The 18,333-nt window shown below is 38.8% G+C and overlaps 2 protein-coding genes across 4 annotated transcripts in view; one reads left to right on the plus strand and one right to left on the minus strand.

Annotated features, from left to right (window-relative positions):
- Positions 1–1,334: 1,334 nt before the first annotated feature.
- Positions 1,335–18,333, plus strand: part of LOC144002007 (bone morphogenetic protein 1-like) — a 32,419-nt gene continuing 15,420 nt past the window's right edge. For all 3 annotated transcript variants that reach the window (XM_077496786.1, XM_077496787.1, XM_077496788.1), the window contains exons 1-4: positions 1,335–1,561; positions 4,977–5,083; positions 7,615–7,744; positions 10,009–10,024. The gene's annotated coding sequence lies outside the window, so the exon portion shown is untranslated. The remainder of the gene's footprint in view (positions 1,562–4,976; positions 5,084–7,614; positions 7,745–10,008; positions 10,025–18,333) is intronic.
- antxr1b (ANTXR cell adhesion molecule 1b) lies at positions 2,044–16,499 on the minus strand. The gene is made up of 18 exons (XM_077496789.1): positions 16,235–16,499; positions 14,375–14,446; positions 14,221–14,292; positions 14,062–14,143; positions 13,938–13,971; positions 13,471–13,550; positions 11,997–12,065; positions 11,846–11,926; positions 11,693–11,753; positions 11,412–11,510; positions 9,987–10,056; positions 9,790–9,868; positions 7,660–7,755; positions 7,377–7,421; positions 6,987–7,079; positions 4,854–5,018; positions 4,090–4,170; positions 2,044–2,661 (listed from the first exon to the last, which is right to left on the minus strand). The coding sequence occupies exons 1-18, from the start codon at positions 16,387–16,389 to the stop codon at positions 2,320–2,322; spliced, it is 1,776 nt and encodes a 591-aa protein (XP_077352915.1). The 5' UTR covers positions 16,390–16,499; the 3' UTR covers positions 2,044–2,319.

Consider the following 18,333-nt stretch of genomic DNA (forward strand, 5'->3'; position numbering starts at 1 on the left):
ATTTACAGTGTTCATGTGTGCTACTTAACATTTTAACACTGACCCAAAAAACTAAGATTTTTTCCTGACAGCTTTGTGGAATTCAGACTACTGGTCGTTATGTCACATCTTTCCGAAGTCGGAAATAACTGTTCCCATTTGGTACCCAAAGCTAATAAATGCAGTTTATTTTGTAATCCACCTCTTCGTTATTTTGGCAACTGTCATATTATATTAGCTTGTTGATCACCAACTTCTTTAGATTTTAACTGCTGTCAGACTTTTCAAAACAGATTAAAAACTTGCATTTCATGTTCGTGCTACCTTCATTTAAACGAAGCGCACATAAACAGAAAAACAAAGTCATCCATCAACATTTTGAGACAGACGGGAGCAAGCAGCTAGACAAACGACTATTTCTGAAGTCATCTATCACTTCCAGACTCTGCACTGAACTGAGCCTCACGGTGATTTTTCCAGACCGACAAACCACAAAAATCTTGTGACGTCAAACTTACACCGTGCAAATGATTTCTTCCTTTTTTTTAATGCAGCTAATGACAGCTTGGGAGATTAATGTCCCGCCTCTGGTTTATAAACTCTCCAATAATTGTTAGTCATTTACACCTTTTTTTTTCTTTTCTGTAGTTTCCATAAAAAATCACAAGGGGAAAATATGGCCCAACAATTATTATTACTGTAATAGGGGATCCATTTGATACATTTGCACCTGAGAGTTCCCCTAAACAAACAAAAATCAGGAGTATTAAGCGATCATTGTGTCACACATTTCTAAACATTCAGACTGGCATAGGCATAATGATCATTCCCTTTCATGAGGCACTCATTGTAGAAATGTCTTTATTATTTGAGCCACTTAAAACTAGAGTGGGCTACCTCCTTTGTTGTTTTTAAGTTCAGTGCAGAAGTGAATCAAGAAAATCTCTCATTTGAATACTAGTGTTCTCAATCAAGGTTTTAAAATTTTTGACGTTAGGCCAGTCCACTTTTTCTGATCCACAAGTGGAGCACTGGGCCTGTCGCGTCACCGATCGTGCAGGGGTCACCGATCGCGTGTTGACAGGGCCAGCTCCCATTTCCAAGATGGCAACTCTCATAAAAACAGGGTTCACCTCCCACTGTTTAAAAAAACAAAACAAACAAAACCTTTTTTTGTTGTTGTCCCTAAACAGTCATTTAAGATCATTTCAGTTCAAAATTTTTGAAGATAAAAATGTTTACTGTTGAAGAGCCATTTAAAGATGAAACACCATTGTTACCCACAGGGTGGCAGAATCGGTCACTCGCGCCTCCAAACGCGAGGTTGTCATTATGAAGAAGACAGCGGCGAGCGCGTCATGGCCGCCATTACCTCGATATCAAAAAGTATATAAACAGTAGGTTCTTTTACTCCTCAGCGTTAACAGTTCCTTTAAAGACCATGATGAGAAATTGGTTAAATGCGCTTCCTTCAAAAACATGCCTGTATTGAAGGTTTAAATGCGTTACAAAACGCGTAAGGTGGCTTAATTGGACGACCAGCTGTTGCACTGCTGCACTGTTGTGTTCACGGTTCACACAGGTGAGTGAGCGAGCATATTTTGATGATTTGAATGACATACAGGAATATATAAAGTAGCTTTCGAATCTTTTAAGTTGATTTTTGTGAGAGAGAAAAAACACAATATGAGTTCTTGCACTTACACTTGGTTTGGTTTTCAGCAATTTAGTGTCATCTTTGAATTGGGGGTCTTCATGCTCAAGACTAGAGCCTAATTATTTTCCATATGCATGAGCATAATTTTTTGTATGTTTGTTCAATTGAAAAAAACTGCACATATGTTGTCCTTATTGAAAACAGCATTGTTGTTATTATGTGGTAGTAGTTAAGAATTGTGGTTTCCTACCACCAGTAGCGCTGAAGACAAATTTTGGCCGGCGAAATTAAATCACTCTACTGCAAAATGACAGGGGGGAAAAATGGAGTTAGCCCCGTCTAGTTATCAGTAGCACTGAAAACCTACAAAAAAAAATCTTTTTTTTTTTTTTTTTTTTTTAATTCAAAGTCAGCCAGTTTCCTGGAAGAAATTGTGTTGGCCTACTCTATACTTTTCATTAATGCTAAGGGAGATCATCTTTCTCTGTACAAAGCAATGATAAAAGAAAAGATCAAGCATAAGCTATAATAAGTACATTGCAATGTACTTAGTCATATCATACAAAAACAATTAATTGCACATCAGCCCTTGTAATCTTAAAAAAAAAAAAAAAGTATAAATGTTTTCCCTGTTCAGACGATGGTTGGAAGCGCGCTCACGTTTCCATCAGACTCAGGATGCGTCAGTAGTCCTCGTGGCTGGGGCGTGGCGGCGGGCGGGATGGAGGCGGGGCTCTACAGGGCGGCGAACCCTGGGGCGGCGGCGGCAGGGAGGCGGTGGGCGAAGGTGGCGCGGAGACGGAGGGCAGAGTTCTGCAGGGAGGGGGCGTGTAAGAGGGCGGCGGAGGCGAGTGGGGCAGGGGTGGCAGCGTGGCGGTGGGCGAGGGGGGCAAGTCCAAGTCGTCGGCCGAAGGGCGGCGTTGAGGGCTGTAGGGCAGCGTGTAGATATGCGTGGAGGGGTGTTTGTAGATGGGGTAGCGAGAAGCTGGGTAGGATTTGTTTCGTGTGAAGTTGATGCACTTGCCCTTGAATCATAACAGTGGCACAATTAATATGCGATAAAGTTCTATTTTACATTTAGGCCTATATTTTTAACAAACACAAAGCAATAATCTGTCAAATTTCAAGTATTTGTGCAGGGTGAAACTATAAAGTACGTTATTTTATTTATGTGGTGTCTCTATATTGCTGACTTTCATCCATAGCGGGTGGGTGTGGTACGTATCCCGCACGATAAACGGGGTGTTCACAGTATAAGCAGACAAGAAGCAGCTGCTGCTTGACTTGTTCCAAGCACGCCACTGGCAACTTGGAAAGTCACGTAAAATGCCTTCGTGAGTGAGTGTCACGGAAGAAGAGAACATTCCTGCCAGCTCCGCCAGGCTGACGCTGGGAGCTACTTGTTTAATGACTTCTGCAGACCAAAAGTACTCCTGGGGAAAATCATTAAGATATTGTTTAGTTTTTTTTCCCTTTGGCCTTGTTAAATAACATTCTTTGTTTTAATTAGCTGTTAGCTGATTAATGGTAACATGCTGTCAGATGTCTTCCAAGAGTCGCAGTCTGCTGATAGATTTGTTTGGATTTTAAAGCAAATTCTCCCATAGGGAAATGAAAAGAAATGTGTTTTAGGGTCAAGAAGACACTATCAATACTTATTGCTGTACAAAGGAGATCCAGCACACAATGCACTTATGTTTTGTTAAGCAAGTGTATGGAAGCCTATTGCATTCACTTTAGGGGAACACTTTTTTTTTTTTTTTTTGAATAATTTAAGGGAGGAGTGATTTACTTTTTTTTTAAATCTTGTTTTATTTTTGTTTCTGTTTGTTTTTTGTTGTCGTGAACTTGGAATATTTTTTTTTCTGTTTTTGAATTTATCCCCAGTTTTTCTGAACATTTATTTTCATTTTTTTCCTGAATATTTTCTCACTTATTTTCTGAAAATTTCCCCATTTTTCAGAATATTTTTCTCTTTTTCTGATTCCACCCCATTTTCTTTTTTTTTTCTTTTTTCCACAATAATTATTATTATTTATTTATTTATTTTTGGAATTTTTCTGTTTTCCGTAATTCCCCCGCCCCACCCTCCTGTATTCCAGAATTGGATTTTTCTTTTTTTCAAGCAAATGTGGTACGCTTCTGTAAAAATGTCAAATTAATAAATAAATATATATATATATATATATATATATATATATATATATATATATATATATATATATATATATATAATACAACTGGCGTTGTAATCTGAAGCTGGATTAAAATTACAGGCCCAAGTGCCCAATTCCAATTTAATGCCAATGCAATGTTCCTCCGAAAATCTGTGAGTAATTGACGCTCCCTAACACCCGTCACAAAAAAAGTTTTACAATGGATTTGGCTAAAAAGATTTTAGCCAAACCAACTGTACAACTTAAGAGGAACGGTACCGTAGATGTTTGTCTCACCTTGTCTCCGGGATGAGGTCGCATGACAGACACTCGGTCATATCCTCTTCTCAGGAAAACCCAGAGAGCATCCAGTTTGCCCTGTCCAAAGATGACACACATTGCAGTAAAAGTAAAGTGACAAAGTGTTTTGAGGAGTGCGTTTCAAAACAAGCTTTTAAATCAAAATCACTCTGTTTGCTACTGTTATGACATGACTTTGAGTCTGACTGCCATCCGCGCCACTTTATTTTCCCATTTCATTCCAGATGGTCCCACATGCCAAATTCTGAAATGCTTTTTTGTTTTTCGTTATGCATAACGACACCTGCTGAAAAAGATTCCATCACTCAGCAGGAGCTCAGTTCACGTCTGCTTCTTATTACAGCTGACTGATAAGTTAGAAAGAACACACTATTTCCTGGAAACTCCAAAACATTTGGCGTCGAATAGAAGGCATCCCAATTCTTTCAAAAATATGATATATTTATATAACAGCCAGGCTGTTTTTGTTATACAGAGCTGACCTAGGAGCAGGCTTCTTGTGTGCTTTAGGGTGGGACACAATAATGACTCCATCAGTGACGAGGTTGGCAGTCTGAACATGAACATGCACTCTTGGGACAATTTATTAGGCACAGGTGCACAATAAGTTCATCATGCTAAGAGCTGTTTTTGATATTTTGGTTTGATTACATTTAGCTACTCGGCAAATTACATTGTGGTTATTAGATCACGTAGATGTACTTAATGTTAAGAATGTATGTTTGACATATCAAAAGCACCTTGATGGGAGAATACCACTTGTGAGGGTGGACGGGTCTTCTTATGTGGTAACGCGGCCGCGATGGAGGCGGCTCGGGTTCCTCTTCTGGCATCACGACGCGAGCATTCTTGGCTTTTTCCAGCTTGGCTCCCTCCTCGGTGGAGCCCTTATCACCCCAGCGGACCTGAGAAGAAAGAAGAAGGGATGTTAGCTATTGTACAGTGGAACATCATCCGTTCACTGACGCTGGTTAGTGTCTTTACATTAACATATGCTTGCAATTTAATATGTGTGAGTATCTCGTATTGAATCAATTGTACTGCTAAAGCTGTTCTAAGCAGCCTGGACCCTTTAATCAATTACAGTAAATTCCATTGCTATGTTTGTGCAGTATTCACTCATCTGTGGTAGCATCACAAAACGACACAAAAAAAAAAGCTAAAGAAAAAGCAAAACACTTGCGGTGTTAATACTTTAGATGTTTGTTGCAGCCATCAAAGTTTTAAGTGCACAAATTTATTGTCCACTTTGTAGGCTCAACAAGAGGATAAGAATTCATGTTTGAATAAAAAAGAAAATGGCTCAGTGAGTCAATCAGTATCTCTTATTTTTTCACAAATCTTTGCTATGACCATTTTTTTTATTTTATTTAGTTATTCATTTGTTTAAATAAATTGACCATTGTCAAGTGTTGAAAACGGCTTACTTAAAGATCTTTGACAACGGCATCTGTAGTCTCCTAAAAAGTGATGATTTTGGAGGTAGAGTTTTTTTTTTTAAAGTTAACGCATAAAATACTGCACATCTATAGATATTGTTGATTGTAATACTGATTAATTTATTGCTTGTGTTCGTTGAAAATACATTGCAAAAGTACCTTGGAAAAAAATAATTGCATTATTAAATCAAATATTGAGGGGAAAACGTGTCAAAATCATTGAGCCCAACTTCCAATTCCCATTTGAACAAAGGATCTAACAGGTGAAAGCAGTGATGTCAAAGTGACCTTGACAGTCCATTCCGCAAATGTCGTTCTGTACTGCTGCCACAGGCAACTCGTGAAAGCTTCAAGCAAGCAGAGAAGCTTTCAAACAAAGACGTGCATAGTTTCCATGGCTCCGTTTGCGAGCTTCCAGGAGAGCAGACTCCCGAGACTTCACCCTGCTATCGCCTTGACTTTCATCATGGGCGACTGATGTGAAACGTGAATCCTCTTAACCTCTTGGCCACGTTCATTTGTATGGTTCAAGCAGTCAGGAATTAAGGGAAAGTATTCGGTTAGACTATCTCACTGGTCATGCGTTTCATCTCCCTTTTAAATAGGAACGAGTGAGTAAATGGTGACAGATGCTTTGGCTGAGCAAAAATGCCGAGGACAGAAATTAAGAGTGTAATGCTTGTTCATAGCCATAACCATTCATATCATGGAAATGTGCCACCTACTGGCTGCGAGGAGCATAGGGATGACATCAGAGCAATCTGATTGGATGTTTAGTAATGTTCTGGCAATGTTGTTGTTGATATTGTTGCGTGTCTGTCAATAATCGTGCCTTTCTGTGAAATATTTTGGAACCAGCGCACATTTGGATGAGCTCACATGTCCCGAGTGAGGCTGATTTTGTGCTGTTGTGTTTAAAACAAATGACGAAAACTTTGGGCTCTGACTATAAAGCAGTTTCATTAGAAACTGCGTGTGAATGCCGAGGATCTGACACTGAACTGAAATGCTGGAGAATGAATTCAATGCTGGAATATAGAATGTGAAGCTTGGAACATTTAAAAATGCTGAATTATAATAACAGTGAGAACAGCAATAGAGTATGAAGTCTATGGAAAGAGCAAATGTCATGAATGAGTGGAATTAAAGTTTCCAATAATTTGGGAATTAGCCCAAGGAAAATGTGGAAAAAATATTCGGAAGAAGTGGAACATTTTGACATTGGAATGTTTTGTATCAGTCTCCATTATGTTTAGGAATTTTGTCACAGAAAATGTGGCATTCTGTGAAATATCATTTCGAAGATGTCCTGAACATTTTCAAGTTGTTTTTTTTGACACGTTTACTGTAGATTGTCCCAAAGCATTGTTACTATGAGAGCTGAGTTTTTCCAACTGTAGCCTTAACAATGCCGTATGTGGCCGTTTCATGTACCTCCATCCTTTTAATGCCTCCAACTCCTCTGCCTCCGTAGTACGAGGCGTCCACGGTGGGCCATCTCTTCTTGTGAAAATCATCCTCGTCGTCCTAGACCAGAGGCAAACTTTCACATGCGGTCCATGGTTGTACAATTATAGCGTAGCAGAACGGCACGTTAAAATTTCATAATTTCCATCCAATACTGCCTCAAAATTAGAATATTTATCTCATTTTCTACTCGTTAGCGCTTATTGTGTTGATTTTTTTTTCTTTTTCATCAACTTCTCATTAAATAATGTAGTAATGTGATGCATTCAGTCTTAAGCAGGTGTGCAATTATTATACTCAAACAAAGTGTATTTTGATGAGTACAGGAAATTGTATTTTATTTTTCAAAACACTTACAGAGAAGTCTTCTTCTGTCGGTGGTGGAGGTGGCTCATGAATGACCTGGATATCAATCAGAAGAGGGAGTTATGTAATTTAAAAAAAAAAAAAAAAAAAGTCACATTATGAACCAGTCAAATGCCTGTGAGCATTCTCAATCAATCATCCAAATCGTTACATTCTCAAGGCATACAGAATACTTTTTGTGAGTGACATTTTTGTTCGGTTTGATTCTTCAAATGCGATATATGTGCAGGTGGACCTCATCATGTGGCCAGTGAATGTCAATACATCATCTTACCACAGTGCAGCAGAGAGGCCAGAACCACCACAGCAGAAGAATGATGAGCAGGAGCAGCAGGATGAGGAGAGCAATGGCCACAAAGGTGCCATCAGACTGCCCAGAAAAAAATACATCATCATGCAATACATCTATATGTCCACATTTACATGCCATCTAGTATTTACAGTTATTTTAGTGAGCTGTTTTTAATATTCCTACCCGAGACAGCTGCAATGGAAATAATCTGCTGCTTTTTCTCAGCAGTAACTTCGGCATTAAGATTCATACTTATTCCTCGAAACACAGCTTATGCCAGTGATGTCAATAGCTCTCAAATAATCACGTTTTAGAGTGATGACTAGGGGTGTGAATTGCCTAGTACCTGACGATTCGATTCGTATCACGATTCACAGGTCACGATTCGATTCGATACCGATTAATCCCGATACGAATTTATAAGTCGTCGATTGTTGCGATTTTTTTTCATTCAAATTTAGAAAATACTAATCAGTAAGCTTGTAGAGTGTAAGATTTATATGAAAATGTATTATTTATTTATCTGAAATTTCAGTCTTATAGAGGTTGTAATCGGTTTCATGTTTGAACAGCATTAAAATAAAATATTAAGGTTTAATGTTCCGTTCATATAACATTCTTCCATGCTCAAGGTGTGAATCCTAAAAAAAAAAAAATAATCGATTCTGCCGATTATTGAATCGCGCGATGTAGTATCGCGATATATCGCCGAATCGATTTTTTTTAACACCCCTAGTGATGACTAATCTAAATGCATTACTTTTCCCAAACAAGTGATAAGACCAAACTTACTCTTCAAAACCCCTTCATAGTTACTTTGTAGAATGATTCTAGAGAGGGTGGCATTTTATAACACTACAACCAATTGCTGTTGTCTGCCTGCGGGATGCAGTAGTGAGCAAGAACTGACACGATATAAACATTGCACAGTTATCAGCAATTGTGCTTCTTTCATATAGGTATTTTTATTGAAAACTAAGGATTAATGAATAATAACCTACAGGAGAATACTTGATTCCTAACTAAAGTGTCTTTTTGAGTTTGTCAACTAAACGCAAAAATATTAAGGTTTGTTGCACACTGTTTAGTCCACAATGTTATTTATACCTAGCTTCAATAATATCATAATATCATGTTTTATAAATAGTGTACAATACATTATAAATATTCAGTTTTACCATTAAATGAATAGATAAATATGTCGAGTAAATAAGACAAAAAAATATATATTTTTAAGTGAATTGAATTTTTTTTAATTGTTTAATTAAAAACAAGGAGAAAATTTAAGTGCAATCCTGAAAAGACTCATTATATTTTTTTTATCAAAATAATTATAAGTCAAAAAGGTTGCTGCCGTTATTTTATTTTCGGTAAAAACAAACTTAATATATAAAAACCGGTGTCATTTTATGTTAAGTTAGCGGTTTCTGCTAAATGTAACTTGTAATCTAACTTTGTTACTTTTTTTTTTTTAACAAGTAATGAGTAAAGTACCTAAGTTACTTTTTAAAATTGCGTAATCAGTAAAGTAACTGCATTACGTTTTAAAGCAAGTAACCAGTAAAGTAGCTAAGCTACTTTTATAAGCAATTAATCATTAAAATAACTACCGGTATGTTACTTTTTAAAACAAGTAATCAGTGACTAAATGACTTTTTTAGGTAACTGTGGCAAACTGGCAACACTGCTTTATGTCCAACGGAGGGTAGCCATCAAAGGGATATTCTGGACACAAACTAACTCCCCCGGCAAAACTGGAGAATGCTGATGTTTTCAACCAAGAGCACGAGTGTTTTCACAACGTCATGTGTATAATTGATAGCAGAAACGGATACAAAGAATTAGACTTTGTGTCTGCTATTGATGAAAATAAGTCTTCGTTCAAATTGGCACACACGGTGACAGCCAAGCTGAGCCAGAAAAATAACATGTACGGGGTGGGAATTTAATTTCCGATATGTTGCACATTTTGAAAGGGTGTGTACACAAAACATAAAAAAAAAAAAACGCTTTCCATTATTTTTTTTTAGGTCAAAGTTGCTGTTGAAATGCAGTAGCATAAAGCAGAAGGTGTACAATTTCAGACTTCAGTTTCTTAATTAGCATACTCACACAAGTGACGGCGGTAATTGTGACGGAGCTGGATATGAAACTCAGACCGTTGTTCATGCTGACGTGGAGCGTGGCGGCCCTGTAGAGAAAAGTGAGCACGGGAATAGGATTCATGACATTTTCAAACAACTTTGGTGCATTCCTGAAGCTGTTTTACGCACGGTGCCTTTCTCTTGGATTTAGTACATTTCACTTACGTTCCTTCTTTTTCCAAAACAGGAGCTGGGCACAGCAGGTAGGTGTCTCTCACCACCAAAGGTCTTTTCACTGTGCAGTGGTAAGTACAATGCGTGTTAATCTCATACAGCATGCACATCCAACTAGTTGTGAAAAACAAGCACATCAAGAGGTCGCAGGTTCGAGTCTTAATTCAGACACTACTGTGTGGAGTTTGCATGTTGATTCTCTCTGGCTATGTCACATGATCACCTGCAGCCAATGATGGCCATGCTCACCCATAACTCTCATAAGGGCAAGTGTATAGAAAATGGACTGTAAAATAAAACATAAAGCGGAACATAATTTTTTTTTCGTCGTAATTAACCTCCCTTTGCTGTAAAACGATTTTGCTTGAATTTGACCTCTAACCCCCGAATGGCAAAATCGTACCAACTTTAGGAAAGTTTGAGACTTCTAAAGCCATGAAGCCATTGCAAGTTTCAAGCCTCAGCACTTTTTTTTTGAACTAAATTCCTGCATTTCCTCACTTGAAAGTGAGAAAAGAGGCCAATGAGCACGGCTGCGGTTTATTTACACTGGCCAAGAAGGCGAGTGTCAAATGTGTGCACAAAGACGCCACATTCCCTCTTCGGACATCTGAGAAGGCTTGAGCGCTATACCAGCTGATCCTAAGCAGAGTGAGGAGGTGCTGATGTGGTCTTTTTTTCAGGGGGTGGGACGGGGATTGGAATCATTGCGGGCCAAAACAACAGAGTGGCTTCCATTCCTGGCTGCTGAATGGTATTTGAAAACTGATTTTATTGATTTAATGCTAATTATAGCTTGGGGGATTTTAGCATCCTACTGTCAAGGACAGCCTTTGCTCAACTTATTTTGCAGTTGACTCTATTGTTTATCCGTTACCCACACTTGCTGTATGTGTGTAACATGTACGTCACTGTTTGATCATCCTTGTTCCCTTTGTTTACAACCACAACAGCAGCATGCCACACGCCCATAAAACAGTGTTTTCAGTTATTTTATGAGCTCAGTTAAGTTGATTCGCACTCATGCCTGCATAATGAATGGGGAGTGTGAAACTTGAAAGTGTCTCGCCAAACTCCTGGGAAATCTATCTGCTGCTTCTGAAGTTTTTTTTTTTTTTTTTTTTTTAAACCAGCCACTTTACCCGACAACTATGTAGGGAACTTGGCTTGGCTTGGCTCGTCATGGCGGGGATTTATATAAGACCTGCTTAAAGATGTCTTAATTCACAAGTTTTTTTTTGTTTTTTTTTAACGCTGGAAGTTTTAGCGACTCCAAGCCAAACCATTTTTGTGCTTTTATGTATCGTCTGAACCCGCTGCACTGAGGCTCATTAAATGCTTCTGAAGCTATAAGGTGATCAAAAATGTTAGACACACCCCAGATGTCATTTAAGAGCTTTTGGAATAAGTACTTACTAAAAGTCACAGTGTCGTTGATGCGGAAGCTGCAGAGGACTTTCTGAACGTCGCGGGCATGAAAGAAGCCATTTCCTCTGATTACCACCTGGAAAGATTCTGAAGTAGCATTGAAGTGATTGACTTGGGTTATGTTTTCATCCTACATTGGTTGGCAGGAATTTTCATTCTCAACATGCAACAGGCAGATTTACAATGAAAATGACCTTTGTGGAATATCCAGACGACGGGAACAATATTAGTAGTGAATCATGAAATCATAAATATAACTGGACTGTTACCTCCTGCGCAGATGCTCGAGGGCTCGACGGCCAGAATCTCAATGCATGACCGCTTTAGGATCTACAGCAATGTAAACATTACACAAATCAAATAACACAATAAGACCAATAGTATTCCTGCATGAATGAGAGAGTGTTGGACATGATTGTTACCGAGTCAATGACCACATGCAGCGTGTGAAAACCGTCAGTCACAGGGAAGACGTGGTCCTCGCTGTCGGCAATGGTTGACAGCTGTGGAAGGGATTATTATTATCTTGTTGGTGTGGCACTTGTTTTTCGCGCTTCATATGGGCTGACTCACCTGGGTTTCATTGAAGTCTTTCACTCCCACGCAGTAAACGGTGGCACCCAACTGGCGCGCTCTGCTAGCCTGAGTTTAAAGGTGACAAGAAGAAAAGGGTGACCTTCAAAGGTCAGATCAGTATGAGTGCAACTGTACTATTTAGTTTAACAACGCCCCTTCAGTGATGGAAGACGCCAGTTGTGACATCACTAAAGAGACGCGATCATAAGTCAATAACAAGTTGCACACTTACAGAAAACCCTTTATATAGGTGAAATGCTCACACACAAACGTAAAATATTCTCACAAATTTGATTAGTAAGTAAATTCTTAAAATATACTGAAATATGTGTTTTATACATTTTTGTGAACAAAGCATTTCAGTAGTGTGTGAGTTCTAACTAACATTTTAGTTGTAAGACCATTTCAGTAGGTGTGAGTGAAAAACGTTTCGGTCGAGCGCATGAGCTAAAATAATTTCAGTAGTGTGTGTGAGCATTTCCGTCGTGTGTTTTGACAGCATTTTAGTTATGTGTGAGAGATTTTTAGTCGTGTGTGAGGTGTATGTAACAGTGAGTGAAAGGAATTTCATTATTGTGTTGTGAATAGTGTTGGAGAGTGTTTCAGGGGTGTGTGTGAGTAGTTCAGCTGTGTGAGTTAGAGTATCAATATATTGTGTAAGAGATTTCAGTTGTGTGTGTAAACATTTTAATGGTGTATAATGGGAAAAAAAATCAGTTGTGAGTGCTTCAACAGTGTAAGCACATTTACGTATGCGAAAGTTTCTATGGTGTGTGTTCAGTTGTGTTAGTGAGAGTTTCAGTACAATAAGAGATTTTAGTGTATGAGAACAAAAATATAACAAATATAACTAAAAAATCAGTTGTGTGTGCATTTCAGCAGTGTATAAGCACATTTGAATTTTGTGCATGAAAGTTTCAGTTGTGCGTGTAAGATCAGTTCATTTGAATGTGAGACTATTTCATTACAAATGTGAGTGGAAGTGTTTTTTTGTAGTGCAACTCTATATAAGCAAAAATGATTTCAGTACTGTGTGAGAGATTCATTTACGTGTAAGGCAACATTACAGTAGTGCTTGTGAGAGCATTTCAGTTGTGTATGAGAGGTGATCCTGAATCAGAAAGGCGCCTCATACGGTTTCTCATAAGTCATTTGCGACAATAAAAAAATTATAAGGAGTCTGCTATCATAATGTAGTTGCGATATGCTAACAGTTAGCCAAGCTTGTTCTGTTACTTCTTCTTCTTTGTAGGCTACTTCCCGGAACCCTGAATGCCATGTGGCACTGTACTGCCCCCCACAGGCCAATCTTTGTACTATGGCTGACTTGGAAGGCGACTGGTGTGTGGTGTGCTTTGTTTGTCAATATCATGTGAGGATTTTAATACTACGCGTTGCTAACCACAGACATAGCAGATGAAGCATTCACTAGTGATGTGTAACTGACGTTTTAATAATGTAAGTCACATACCTCTCTTTGAGCCAGGTCAAACTGATTTTCCCTCAATTCACCATCCGTCAAAGCAATTATGACACTTGCTGTCCGGTAGCCTGGAGGCAGAAAGAAATCAGGAATTAGTACAACTAGCAACGAGATCATAAAGATCTTATGTGTTATCGTAAATCTGTGCAAAGTCACGTGGATCAGGTACTACCAGACTTACTATTTTTATTTTGATAATTTTAGACTTAGTGTGTTTTTCATACTAATATATTTCCTGTACCCCAGAACACCAAGGAGCTCCCATATATGCTATATACATTAATTTATCTGCATGACAAAAAAAAGGAAGCTGTACTTTCAGCTTATTTTGGCTTCAGCTGATGATTCTGCCATATGAGTGAGGTGAATTACTGAGTGAGGTGAAGTTGCAATGATTGGACTCAAAGACTCAACAGAAAAAGTGCATGATTAAAGTGTGAAAAAGTAAAACTCACCATCCCCCGTGCCGTAATAAATTTGCTCACTGGCCTGAAAGAGAAGTCAACGGTAATGCATTGAAATGGATCGAAAAAATTTGAGTCCTCGGGATTGTTTTGCCCAAAAAACAAGAAGACTCACTTTTGACAAACCAAGGTGCATGTAGGTGTCACCACCCGGTTGGACCATGCTGAGCTTCTCCAACCCGGCTCGTATTTGCTCTCTGGATAGAGAACAGGAATATGGAAATGATGGCATAAAACAACACAGAAGCCAAATGAAAATACATAATTAAGTCACCTGTCTTCTGTCAGTGGCATGAGAATTCGTCCTTCTGTTGAAAAGACGATAAAGGACATCCGTAGCTGAGGACTGACAGTAAGAAGAGAGATGGTTAACCACCTTAAGTTGATTCCTGCACTCTGTTGATCAGAACAAATTCTGTGCAGCCCACCTGATAAACTTGTAAGCCAGGTGGTCCACAAAGTAGTAAATTTCATTCCAGTAATGTTGCACACTGCCAGATCTGAATAGGAGACAGAGATTTTCAGCTTTATTAAGTATGCGATAAATGAGTACATAACATTTATTGTAAAGATGTGTTTTTTGCAACAACTGCTCCTAGCTATTGTTCTTTCCACTTTTGTTTTTTTTGTTTTTTTTAAATCAACACTTGGGCCTACTGTATTTGAAAGTTGGTCATAATGGTGTTACTCGTAAGCCAAGTATTTTCTTAGGCCGTACTTGGTGTAAAAACATTTGAGATCCACTGCTCTAGATGCTAAATTTGCAGAAACGGAAAACTCAAGAAGAAAATAAGCGAGTAAATCAAGAGAAGCATCTGCGAGCCGCTTTCCGCTTCTGTTTTCATTTATCATCCTGTGATGTGAGCCCCGGCGCCGGCGCAGCCAAACGCTCTTTGGAACAGCTGGCTCTCATGGAGAAAGGGTTCGCTGGGACAAAGACTCGGTACGCAGCTGCCATAAGTGACGCGTGGCTGCAGTTTGACGACACAAATCCCTGCAGTGTGTTTTATGATCAAATGAGCATCTTTGATTCTCGTGACGCTGTGCTTTCGAAGACTGCTACCGCTGGTATTGACTGATTTGCGAGGCGCATGTCCTCAAATAGCAATGATTATTTCCTAAACTGAGGACTGTTTATTTGACTTAAAGGTGTTTATTTGAGATAAGGCCGTTGTTAACTGCTTTTTTTTTTGTGTGTGCGTTGACCTCTCACATTTGATTTGCAGTCATAAGTATTGAACCTCTAACATATCGCGATTGTTGGTGTGTGAAGACACCGATGCAGAATATTAAGTACCTTCTGTGCATGTGTGAGAAGTAATACCCCTCCATACCATCGGCGGCGCTACTCACTATTCCTCATCGTTCGAGAAAGGAAACCGGAAAGCTCTTTGCGGGGGCGGGATATAAAAACTTAAACAATTCTTACATGTTTTTCATCGCTTACTGTTGATCCGCATTCGTCACTTCCTGTTCTTGCCCTATGCGCTAATTCGCTAGCTAACAGCCAATCAGAGTGATAAAATGTCACGACGGTCTGACTCCGATATCAATCCAACGAAAACATTGGTTTTGTTCATTAATCAGACACCCAGACACTTCCCGACTTCCGACGTGGGATTGGTGTATCGAGGCCTTTCCACCGTAAAAAAAACAAACATTGTCTTTCTTAAACCAATGATAATTTGTTGCTTCAAACTAGGAATGCACGAGTAATGATACTAGGCATTGATATTGGGCCGATACCCAGTAGGCATCAGTACTTGCGACACCGGCCAATATCAGTATCAGCCCGTATTTTGTGGCCGTTTTATAATCAGGAACTTTAAATTAGAAGAATAGAAAATTGTCATAAATTTCACACAATTTAAGGGAAAATATTATATTAGGATTTATAGGTGTTTCTTTAAAATTATTGACTTTTTTGGGGCACATTTTATGTATCTAATGTACTAGTGGTATCTATACTTGATATTGGTCTCGGTGACTACTCAAGACTGAGTATTCTTAGTGTCATTGGTCTGGAAAAAAACGGGGTATTAACATCCCTACTTCAAACCATTAAAATTTTTACTCATGCATATTTTTTCACACTGACTTTTCAGACTAAATCTGATGAATTTTCAGTTTGTCACTTTTTGTTCTGTCTTGCAATAATACAAATTGTCATTCTAAGTAGGATGGGACACTTATAAGTTACTTGAACATCAAAGCAGCAACACCAACTAGAAGCATACAAATATCCTCTTTTCTCCCACATTAGTCCAAGTAAAAACTGAAGCACTCACTTGTCCAAAACAAAGTACAAGTCAAATCCTCCGTAGCAGGACGAGCCGGCTTCTCTCCCGTCGTAGCTCTGCCCCGCAGTGCCGACCACCAGCGCCACCACAACAATACCCACTTCCACGCCAAGCAGGACCTGCCTGCACCAGCGCCGGGACATTCCTCGGAATTGAAAAGAAACCCTCGTCCTATGTATGACTTTAGGAGAATGTAAGCATGAGTGCACTCCAGCTTTTGTCTTTCAACTTTAATCAGCAGCGAGCACGCACGCAACCCGTCATGCTGCGAAAGTAGAAACGCGTCTGGAGTCAGACTCCCATCTCCTCAGCAACAGATGTGAGCAGGAAGAAGGGGGAGTGAAAAGTCGGCTGACCTGACTTCTCCTGTCAGCAAACTTGTGGCATAACCTCACATCATGTTACATAATACATAACAGTAACACACATTTCATCATAGAATACAAATTTTGTTCTGAGACTTGCTTATGCTTATGGCAGCTCCCTGCACTTTTTTGTTAGAATTTTAAAGTAAAGCTAAAGTCTGAAATAAAAATAAAATTAACATGTTGAAAATCTGAAATGCTTAATAATAATCATGCTTAAAGGCACTTAAAGTCAAGTGTTGGCATTTGTCATTCAAAATTTTGACCTAAATGTCCCCCCCTGCAAACAAATATCGGTGATCTGCCTCATTAACTATAAAAATCAGTATTGGCCCAGGGGAAAAGAAAAAAAACACACACAAAACACATCTGTCTGTAATATTTTGATTAATCCATCATGCCAGTGACATATAGTGACAAGCAGAATAGATGCTCTGCTATTAGATGACAGAAAGTATAGTAAACCTGTTGCCATTCATACTAATGTAAAATGAGTGCATTCAGCTAAAAAAATGATATGCAATACTGCAGGATGTCTCAACTCATACTTAGCCTTTAGTGCCACTTAGTGGTGAACGCGTAAATTGCAATTCACAACTCTATTTGCCGGTTCATTTCTATCAAAAACCAATACGCCCGAGTGGTTAATGAAATAATAGAGATTGACAACTCTAAGTTGAGTGCAAAATAACTTAAAAGACACAAAATATTTGGTTAAGAAGAGCAAGAGCTGTCTATCCTACACTATAATACTATAATAATATTGGTTTATTTTTCTTCAGCGTTCTATTGTGCTTTTTTCACGATATAAGTCAAATTCATCCATTTTAAATAGGCGCACAAGGAGGTTAGTTGCTTCTGACACTGAGGATTAGCTCATGGCTAACGTCCGAGCCAAATTGCTAATTGGCAGCCGGAAATCGGCAACCAGCTGGGCTAACCTTGTCCAAAGTAATTACTGATTTAAAACCGCACCAAACACATACAAAAGTTATTGAAACAGACATCCCACTCCCACTGAAGGTAATTTCCCCACCAACTCGACCACAGACACGTTTAAAAAACAAATCCGACAACCAGGCCAGGTCGCTGATTATAAGCTAACCACGGTCTAGTCTAGCACACATCCACATTATATTTTAGATTGAGTCGTGGGAGTAGAGTTTCTGGTAGTTATTTTGGGATCATCGTTACCACGCTTAATGCTGAATAATTAACCATATATATTTAATTTATATCATGTTTTATTGATGCTTTTACACACCTGTGACTGTTCATGGTCTGGAACAGCGACAAGGTAAAGAGCAGACTAAGCTAAAATATTTGTTTTGTTTTTTTCTTAATACTTAGTCACCACAGGGGGAAAAGTGCATACACAGCAAGTAGAATATAATGAAAAACCGATGCTGTTGTTGTGTATTCCACAGCTCAACATCTGTTTACATATTAGTTCTTGTTCCAAAAGTTGGGGGGGGAAACAGATGTTAATAATCATTTTGGAACTACAATGTATTTGCTGTCAAATACAGTAGTACCGTTATACGACAGTAAGCTATCAATCTATAATATATCCAGGTTGAAGATGTTTATCTGCATAATGGTAACTAGGCCTACAAGGATTGTCAAAAAGGTTCCAGGACTGGTGACTCCAAAGATATGTTTATTAAATCCCAAATGACAAGGGTTTTCCCCTTCAATGTGCGCCACGGCCAGACCATCAAG

Source organism: Festucalex cinctus, chromosome 15 (genome assembly GCF_051991245.1).
Source record: "Festucalex cinctus isolate MCC-2025b chromosome 15, RoL_Fcin_1.0, whole genome shotgun sequence".
NCBI lineage: Eukaryota > Metazoa > Chordata > Actinopteri > Syngnathiformes > Syngnathidae > Festucalex > Festucalex cinctus.

Coding starts and splice junctions, on each gene's coding strand:
- antxr1b (XM_077496789.1), bottom strand. CDS start 16,389: ATGTCCCGGCGCTGGTGCAGGCAGGTCCTGCTTGGCGTGGAAGTGGGT. Junction 10,057..11,411: donor CAACGACACTGTGACTTTTA/GTAAGTACTTAT, acceptor ACCACTGCACAG/TGAAAAGACCTTTGGTGGTG. Junction 5,019..6,986: donor GAGGCATTAAAAGGATGGAG/GTACATGAAACG, acceptor CTTTCTTCTCAG/GTCCGCTGGGGTGATAAGGG.